Source organism: Camelus dromedarius, chromosome 35 (assembly GCF_036321535.1).
Source record: "Camelus dromedarius isolate mCamDro1 chromosome 35, mCamDro1.pat, whole genome shotgun sequence".
Lineage (NCBI taxonomy): Eukaryota > Metazoa > Chordata > Mammalia > Artiodactyla > Camelidae > Camelus > Camelus dromedarius.
Genome location: NC_087470.1, coordinates 12,824,462 through 12,834,795, shown reverse-complemented (window position 1 = coordinate 12,834,795; position 10,334 = coordinate 12,824,462). Strand labels below are relative to the sequence as shown.

The 10,334-nt window shown below is 37.3% G+C and overlaps 1 protein-coding gene across 1 annotated transcript; it reads left to right on the top strand.

The window, feature by feature from the left end:
- Nucleotides 1-6,820: 6,820 nt before the first annotated feature.
- On the top strand, nt 6,821-7,978 carry LOC116150665 (actin, cytoplasmic 1). The gene has a single exon (XM_031445022.2). It carries the CDS (start codon nt 6,836-6,838, stop codon nt 7,961-7,963), a length of 1,128 nt encoding a protein of 375 aa, XP_031300882.2. The 5' UTR covers nt 6,821-6,835; the 3' UTR covers nt 7,964-7,978.
- Nucleotides 7,979-10,334: the final 2,356 nt, after the last annotated feature.

Genomic DNA, 10,334 nt, shown 5'->3' with positions numbered 1-10,334 from the left:
TCTACACTTGGCTCTCAAATCTAGGATGTCTTGATGGGAAGTGAGGAATGCACACATAATGAAATCAAGTTGCATTGTGAATTTACTAGTCCCTGTTCTATCACTGTTTACCCAGGACAAGGAAATGCAGTTTTGTTAACTGACTTTTAATTCTTACACTTTTCTTTGTGCAAATCCTCCGATGAGAGGAGAAACCAGCTACGTTGCTTAGAGACGAAACTTAAGTGCTCTGTTACGTCCTTCACTAGTTCTCAGCTGAAATTGTGCTGGTGAACCACAATCATCTGGGAGAATTTACAACAAATTTACAAGCCTGGGCCCTACCTTGAAGATTTTGATTGAATAAACCTAGTAAGGCCTGGATATGGATATTTAGAAAGATTTCCTTGAGATTTTGATACAACCCTTAGTTGAGAACTATTGAATGGATACGTGTAATGAGTGTAAATCCACAGGTCTCAAAAATAAGACATCTTTAGAATAGTGGGAGTCTGATACAAGCTACTTCCTTCCAAGCTCTCCTTTCCAACCATATAAACCTGATTTTATCCTGGCCTTCTGTGATTGACAAGTTAAAAGGAATATTATTGGCAATACCTATTAGCTTGAAGAATAACTCTGTTTTCTTTCCAACCACTGATCATTGAGTGGCACTCAGTCTTAGAGATGTGCTTACGGTGAGTGATTTAACAAGCAGAGCCCTTTAAGGGTTTTGCAACTTTTGTTACCATCCACATCATTACATCAACAGGTTTTCCCTGATTCCAGTAATAGTAATTCATTAGCTTTCTTTTTGTTAAAGCTGTGTGATGGAATCTTGCAATATATCTGTTAGAGTCACTGAGCAGTGGTGTAATCAAAATGGCATCTTTTTTATTGCAATATAGTTGATTTACAGTGTTGTATTAGTTTCTGGTTTACAGCAAAGTGATTCAGATATATATATATATATATATATATAAATTTTTCATACTGTTTTCCACTTTGATTTATTACAGGATATTGAACACTGATCTGTACCCTATACAGTAGGACCTTGTTGTTTATCTATTATATATATAGTAGTTTGTATTTTCTAACCCCAAACTAATTTACCCCTCGTCCAACCCCTTTCCCCTTGGTAACCATCAGTTTGTTTTCTGTATCTGTGAGTAGGTTTCTGTGTTGTAAATAAGTTCGTTGATAGCATACTTTAGATTTCACATGTTAAGTGATATCCCGTGGGATCTGTCTTTCTCTTTTGAACTTACCTCACTCAGTACAATAATCTCTAGGTCCATCCGTGTTGCTGCAAAAGGCATTAATTCACTCATCTTATGGCTGAGTAGTATTTCAATATATATGAAGGTACCATGGAAGATGGCAGTTTTAAACATCAAAACCCACGAAGTTACTAACAGATTGGAATTGTTTTAATAATTTACTTTCAGCTGTCTTATAAACTAATTATCCATTTGACTAACAATAAGGGAGATTGAGATACAGATTGTAGTTTTAGTAGGCATTGGAAAAATTCTCAAAGTGGGTATTTTTGAGTCTTAGTAGCAGTTTTTATGACATGTTGGAGCCCAGTTTTTTTTCCTTTAGATATATGATACTAAAGAAAGGAAAGGTTTTACATCCAAATATTTGCTTTATACCCAACCTTGGAAGCACAACAAATATAAAAACACAAGTGGGCTGCAGGCTAAACTCGGCTAAGCAACATGTTCATGTTGCTTCCACAGATTGAGTCAACATTTAAAATTTAGGAGACTCATGCAGAAATCTGCATTTTGGACTTCTTCAAATAATCAAATTTGGTCCCCCTGGAGTGCAGGCTACTGTGTGGTCTGCCCTACGGAAGTTACCCCTTCTCAGTGGGGCACGTGTTCTCCAGTTTGCTGTCCTCACCTGGGACCTTCACTTACATGTGTCACCTACTTTGCCTCTGGAAGCATTTGAGTTTACAATTCCTGTTTTATAGTATATTTTAATAAATATCTCCAGATTTTAAAGACAGTCTATATTAATATATAATCTATTTCACTTCATGGAATAATCTCTTAAGAATGGGATTGAGATTTTAAAATTAGAATTTATAAGTTACTTAAAAATATTTTTTCTTTACATGTACATGTAAATAATCATATTCCCATTGGAACGTCTGTAAACCTGATGAGGCTGGGCGTGGCTGTAGTTGGATAGATTATGCAGATTGCAGACAGTATGGCATCATTCTCCCCAGCATGTTTCCTTAAAAATGCAATTGATTCAGTAGCTACATGGTTCTCTGTGGAGTCGTGTTGAGAGTGTTCAGAGGAGTATTGGAGCAATAAATTAACTACAGAAGGCCTGGTAGACACTGTGATGGAAACAAAATTCTTGGAACCTGTAAATGTTTGAATTGAGTTTTAAAGAATGACTTCACAGTTAACCTTTTGAAGAGGTCAAGGAGGATTATTTTAAAGAGTGGGAACACAAAGGGCTGAGGAGGGAGGGGATAATTTTTATATACTTGATATGATATGTTTAAGTTCAGATACTGCTATAAGTTTTTACATTCAGTTTTCAAATATGTAATTTTAGAATTTATTAACAGTTTTTGCTGTTTCACAATGTGGCCTGACACTTTTACTTCCTGTAAATGAAAACAAAGAGCAAATGGTAGAATCTTTAGTAAAGACAGACATATATACATGCAGTTGATAAACTGGAAAGTTACAATCATTTATATTCTCTTTAAAAAAACAAAACCTTAGTGTTCCTCTAGAGTAGCAACAGTCAGAAAGGTTAAATTAATAGGAGGATTAATTTAGACTGAACACATCATCAGTTAGGTAGAAAAGCAATTATTCTGACCAGGTGTCACAAAGAACAATGTGTAGCAGAATTCATCTTGCTTTAGAATAGTGACTGATGTCATTTGCAACTAGAGGTTTTTGATCATATGATTTTCTATTGGTTCAAGGACTTCATTTTAGTTTATTAGTATGAACTTTGTATTAGTGTGAACTTCAACCTTTCTGCTCTGAATTTAGCTTTGTGTAGTATTTAGTCTTAAAATTGAGCAGTGATCTATGTATGTATTGGAAATAGGATTAGAATAAACCATTTTATAAAACATGATTAGTTGATTTTTTAAACACTGTTTATTGATTTATAATCATTTTACAATATTGTGTCAAATTCCAGTGTAGAGCACAATTTGATCAGTTGACTAGTCACGTCTCATTTTTTCTTCTCTTCCTTCATACACACTTTTGAAAAATTTAATTGTTTACCCCTATTCTAATTTTTCCTTGCAGAAAACACTTGTTTAGTGTCTGTTCTTTCAGTCCATCTCACTCTGCCTCTGTTGTGAGCATATTTGCTTATGGCTTTCTGTTTAGTACCTGTGTGGCTATCATTCAGGAGTCATTTCCCCTCAAATTTACTCATGTTTGTATTTCTGTTACTTCAAAGGAGCTGAATTGAAACAGTTCAGTTTTTGTTCTAGATCATTTTAGTCAAGGAAATAATCTAATGGATACTATAGTATTTGTATAATAATCAATGAGGTGTAAGGAAAGTAATATTTTGTGACTCCTGATGTGGTCTCTCCTAATCTTCACCGCAGGAGAAGATGTATGTTGGTAAAAGTCAGAACCAGGATTGAAATCCACAACGGAATAACTCCAAAACCTGTGCTCATTGTATTAGATCATAGGGTAATGGGGAATATTCTATTTTATTCAACTTCATACTTGTTATTCTTAAAGCTGTTACTTACTTCTCTAGACTGTCCTGAAGCCAAAGCAAATGTATGCCGCTCAGCAGGTCAGGAAAACCAGTAAGTTACTGGAGGATGACTTTCTTGTGCTGACTTGAGATGACTGATATTTACATCTACCCTAGTAAGAAGGAAAATAGGACATTATGAGTTTAGGAATTAGAACCTTCTTTGAGGACAATAATTCTGACAGTGAAAATGAAGATGTGTTTGGAACTTTTCCAAAACTTTCTGTCCAAGTCTCAGGCTTTTCGCATCCTTCCTACCCATCACCCAGCACACAGCTTAGTATGTGGCAGAACGCATGTGTAGTATGCACAAGATCGCGGTTTAATCTCCAGTATCTACATTGAAAACAAAAAAAGCTTGTATAAAAAATTTGATATATGTAGTTTCAAATATGATATCTATTCCAATTTAAGAGTTTTTTCTTTTGCCACCTTTCTTCATAAATATCGCAAACATGACCAAGATTCTCATCCAGAAAATACTTCAATCCTCTGAAATTCCTTTGTGCCACTTTATGTTATTGAATTATCCATGAATGGAGATAAGATTTATATGCGTTTTTGAAATTTGCCGTGGTAAATGTTCTCATTAATGTATCTATGACTACGTTTTATAAATGCAACATCACCATTGTAGTTAGGAAAAGGGGAAGATACAGAATTCCTTTCTCATATGGAGTTACTGTTTTCTATCATAATTATTATAATTATTATCTTAAAATATAAGCATCAAGTAATGCTAAAAGATAAATGGAGGGGTGCTCTGACATTAATTTCTCACTTTTGTATTTCCCTATCCAAATGTTTTCTTCTAGTTTGTAATTAAGACCATCATTCTGTGCTACATGTCATATTACTCTGTAGGGCACTTCTGTTAATTTTCCGGACTTACCTAATGAAACAAGTGTCTCTAAGTTCTTTTACTCAAATTATTTTCCATTATACATTTTTACAAGCTATTGTATAGCGATAGTTTCCAGTGGAAGTTTCTTTCTTTTCTTTTCTTTTCTTTTCTTTTCTTTTCTTTTCTTTTCTTTTCTTTTCTTTTCTTTCTTTCTTTCTTTCTTTCTTTCTTTCGTTCTTTCTTTCTTTCTTTCTTTCTTTCTTTCTTTCTTTCTTTCTTTCTTTCTTTCTTTTTCCTTTCTTTCCTTTCTTTCCTTTCTTCCTTCCTTCCTTTCTTTCTTTCCTTTCTTCCTTCCTTTCTTTCTTTCTTTCTTTCCTTCCTTTCTTTCTTTTTCTTTCTTTCTTCTTCTTTTTTTTTTTTTTTTTTAGAAATCTTTACTTTCAATTAATAAAGTGATGTCTTCTACTTAATCTAGCAAATTTGACCTCTCTATTCCATTCCCAGTAACTGGGTTCTAGTTTACCATGTGACTCATTCTGTTTCACTCATCATTTTGCTCAGGCTGCCCTTTCTTGAATCCCCTTCACATCCCCCTCTGCACTAGGTCTGTCTTTTAAGACATGTCCTGGTCTTCTGAGCATTCCCTGAACTATGCAGATGCAACAGTCTTGTCTCCTTAGTGCCCATATACTGTATCCATTTACTTGAGCTGTAGAGCCATTGAATGACACTTTTCTATGCTGATTTGTTTTTGTGTGTCTCTGCCTCTGACTGTAGAGCAGAATCTGTCTTTTATTTATAAGGCCAGTTTCTCCCAGGATAGTGCCTATGACTTGATAGATATAGTAAATATTTGTTTTCTTACTGTTTGAATGACCTAGTGTATGACTAGGATATTTTCTGAAGTTGGGTTGTTGTTTTTTTTTTTTTTTTTTTTTTTTTATAGAAAGCAGCTTCTGAGCCAGAAATTGGGAAACAAAATTAGTTATAAAAAAAAATCTTGTGTGTATATGTGGGCATGAGACTGTGGAAAGTGCTCCACAGGAGCCAACAGATTATAACAAATTGACTTCTGTTGATGGAGCACACAAAAATAACACATTCTGTGTGTTAGTGGACATCTATGGAAATTGCTGGGTTTTTTTTTCTATGTTTAAATTCTACTATGGGAGACTGGAAGGGCTTCTGAGCAGCAGGGCCAAGATTCTGCACTTCTAATAAGATTTAAGATGACACATTTTTGCTGGTCGTCAGACCACACTCAGAGTAGCAAGAGGGGAGGCTTGTGTTTAGAGAAATCTTAGAAGAAAAGCAACTGGAGATTTCAAGATACAACTGCATTGAGGAAAAGCATGATTTTGTTTTTTCTTTCTGAGCATGTTTATAGCCAGAGGGAGGCAAAGAGTTGAAGTAGAAATGACAGGTGTAAGATACTGCCATGAAGCAGAGAGGAAAAAGGAGTGGTGGGGAACATCCATCAAAAGAATATAAAAGGGGAAGAATTAAGACCACAGATCTAGAGGTACCTTTGAAGAGGGAAGGATACAGTGACAGGAACGAGGGAGGAAAAAATGGGGCTAATTAGGTACTTTTGGAATTGATGAGGAACCTTGAGAGAACTCCTTTTTGATGATGTCAGTATATTTGCAGTGAAGCAAGATTAGATCATTTCCACTCCAGAGAATTCCAGAAGCAGGGGGTGGGGTCGAATTGCTGTAAACCACATCCACTCCTCATAACTATCAGGCATCAAAGATATATGTTGCATTGGAATTTGTTATTCAAATGAATTTATTTCAATATGGAAGCAATCACTTCTTTTAAGGATAGCTATTTTTTTTGATAAGATATCTGTTTCACAAAAAGTGTTTTAAACATCAGCATGATATATACCAAACCAAAGTAATTTTAGGAACAGTAGAAATTAATAGCGATTGTTCCCTAAAAGCTAAAATTGTTGTTTTCAGTCAATACTAAGCTGATTTTGAAATATAAAAGACTTTTAATAGCTAATAATTCTGTGGCAATTAAATTTATTTATTTCCTTTTTTATAATCATATTTCAGTATTTAAAACTTTATATATATTATTTCTTAGGAGTGTCTTATATATCTTCTTGCATGAGTAGATCAAGAAACTTTAAGGTGACAGCTGAGACCACATCCACTCCACCAGCAAAGGCCCCTCACTGCTCCAGCTTTGCCAACCAGGCTCCACCAATACCAGTTCAACATGGATGATGGTGTTTCTGTGCTTGTGGTTGACAATGGCTCTGGCACATGCAAGGCTGGCTTTGCGGGTCACGATGTACCCCATGCCACCTTCCCATCCATCGTGGGGCACCCCCGGTACCAGAGTGTCATGGTGGGCATGGGCCAGAAGGACTCCTATGTGGGTGATGAGGCCCAGAGCAAGAGAGGCATCCTGACCCTCAAGTACCCCATGGAGCATGGCATCATCACCAACTGGGATGACATGGAGAAGATCTGGCACCACACCTTCTACAATGAGCTGCATGTGGCCCCCGAAGAGCACCCCATCCTGCTGACCGTGGCCCCCCTGAACCCCAAGGCCAATCGTGAGAAGATGACCCAGATCATGTTCGAGACCTTCAACACCCCAGCCATGTACTTGGCCATCGATGCCGTGTTGCCCCTGTACGCCTCTGGCCGCACCACTGGCATCGTGATGAGCTCTGGTGATGGGGCCACTCACATTGTGCCCACCTATGAAGGGTACGCCCTCACCCATGCAATACTGAGTCTGCACATGGCTGGCCGGGACCTGACGGACTTCCTCATGAAGATCCTCACGGAGCGTGGCTACAGGTTCACCACCACGGCCGAGCGGGAGATCGTGCGTGACATCAAGGAGAAGCTCTGCTACGTCGCCCTGGACTTGCAGCAGGGGATGGCCACCGCCGCCTCCAGCTCCTCCCTGGAAAAGAGCTACGAGCTGCCCGACGGTCAGGTCATCACCATCGGCAGCGAGCGCTTCCGCTGCCCCGAGGCTCTCTTCCAGCCCGCCTTCCTGGGCCTGGAAGCCTGTGGCATCCACGAGATTACCTTCAACTCCATCATGAAGTGTGGCATCAACATCCGCAAGGACTTCTTCTCCAACATAGTGCTGTCTGGTGGGACCACCATGTACCCTGGCTTCACCGACAGGATGCAGAAGGAGATCAATGCCCTGGCTCCCAGCACGGTGAAGGTCAAGATCATCGCCCCCCCTGAGCGCCAGTACTCTGTGTGGATGGGCGGCTCCATCCTGGCCTCGCTGCCCACCTCCCAGCAGATGTGGATCAGCAAGGATGAGTACGATGAGTCTGGCCCCTCCATCGTCCACCACAAGTGCTTCTAGGCGGACTGAGTTACCTCCCACTGTTTTCTTGACAAAACTGTACTTGGCGCACAATATAAGATGAGATTGGCATGGCTTTATTTGGTTTTTCTTTTTCTTTTCTTTCTTTTTTCTTTTTCTTCGTGCTTGACTCAGGATCTAAAAGTTGGAATGTTGAAGGTGATAGCAATCAGTTGGATTGAGCATCCTGAAAGTTTCACAAAGTGGCTGATGACTTTATATACTTAATTATATATATATAGTCTTTATGGCCTTTATCTCGTTATAAAACTTAAAATATTGTTAGGATCTATAATAATTTTTAGTTAAACCTCATCCTAGGAATTAACTTTAAAAGATTTCCTGAATAATACTTGCTTTTTCCATTTTTATAACTTCTGTACATAATAAAAAAGGTATATCAAGTATTGAATCATACACTAAATCAGTTGAAATTGTGAACAATATAGAAATAATGGCCACTGATTTAGATTCATGGAAGGTGTAATCACTTCCAGTGGTTCAAAATTTGCAGTTTCCTATTACCAGGCATTAATGCCAAGATGATAGATTTCTTCTGTCTTGTGATCTCTATGTAATTGACTTCAGAATTTACAATCAAGGAGAGAATGGGGGTCATAGAGTCAACCCAATGGCCGATTAAGAGAATCACCCCTTTCAGGATTGGACCTTTGTTGTTAGGGAACAAACAGTAACTTTCTACTTTACTTCACTTCAGGCTAGGAAATTGGTGAATATAATTAAAAATTATTTGATTCACTCTCATTAGTGGGTACTAGATATAACTGAATGGAAGTAGACAATACATAGTGATATATAACTCTATCATAGTATATAATTTGTAGTAAAATTTAGGAATGCGTTCCTCTTTCTGGTTGAGGTTAATTGATCTTGGCTCCTAGGAATTTAGAGTTTGCCCATTTTTCTGTTATTAATCCTTAAAAAAAAAACTTTACATGCACTGGGGGGCACTCACTCTTTAAGGAATTTGATGTGAAACATTTTTTTTAATGAGGAAGCCTTTGTAACATTAAAACTCACCTCCTCATTAATTCTTGGTAGATTTCAGATGTAGGAATTGTTTAGTTGAAATAAACAATGACAAAGTTAGATCTGTGAGTTCGTGTTTTTCTCCTACGTTAGGCTAAGGCAAGTTGCTTTTCAATTCTTAGTTTGTGAGTAGCTAATCTTAGGTTAAGAAGTTTGTTAACTTTAAATAATTTCCTAACTTTTCTTTTCCTGTACCTGATTACCTTTTTGTTTTACAAATATGTGCCCTGACAGAAAAGACATCTGAAAATCAAATCAAGAAAATTATCTTCCCATTTTGCATCTTCAAAAACTGCCTCAAGAACCAGGAATGAATAAGGAACATGATAGAGAGGACATGTCTGTGTATTCAGGGTGGTGTTGGGTGGAAAATTATGAGGACATGTGGCTCAAACAAGGAAAATTAGAGTGGGGAAATAATATAAAACTCATCACAAATGAGTTAACATGGAAAATGGGGTAATACCTTCCAATCTAACACATAGTATACTTGATTGTGAAGGAAAAGATACATTGGGAGCCTCTGTCTCTGCAGTATTCCAGGCATCTCCTGAACACAAAGAGCCCAGTGTTAAAAAAATTTTTCCATCTTACTCCAACCCTAAGTCCCCAAAATACACTTGCCAGGTGTCTTCAAAACTTCATTTCAATGAAAATAAATTAGACTATGAACCTGAAACGGACACTGAACCTGCTTTTCACCAAAAATGAGAATTTTTATAATGATATAGAAAATAAAAAGTAAGGAACCCAGTAGCTGCATTTGAAGTGAAAGATGACCAAGAGTTTGATACGCAAACGATACAAAATAGGAACCAAAATACCAGTAACTGGAAATCAGCCATGGGACACACACACCTCAGTGTAGTGATCCAAAAAACATTTTGGGTTTGTGGCTTGCTCACTTCAGTGAGATGAAACACATGATTCAAAAAAAAAAAAAAAAAAAAAGTCATGATATTTCTGCTGTTTGAAATACTTATAAGAAAACCAAACCAATACAAACAGGTTCCAGAAGCCGCTGCTTGCAGATAGCTGCGGTGCTGGTAATTCTAAAATCATGGATCCTGAATTAGAATATATGAGTTCTTCTCCATCGAATCGTAACAGAACATCCAAAGTATATCTAAATGAAGAACTACAGCACTCTGTGGAAAAGTTTAAGTGTGAGTTAGGCGGGTTACAAATAGAAAAAGAAAATTCAGCTTCAAAGAGAGGTGGAGGTTCGTTTGCTTCCACTTTGGTTTTTCTCATTATCAATGATCTGGTCCATTCTGGTCCATATCTGATCTGATTTTCCGTTTTTGAAAATAGCCTATGT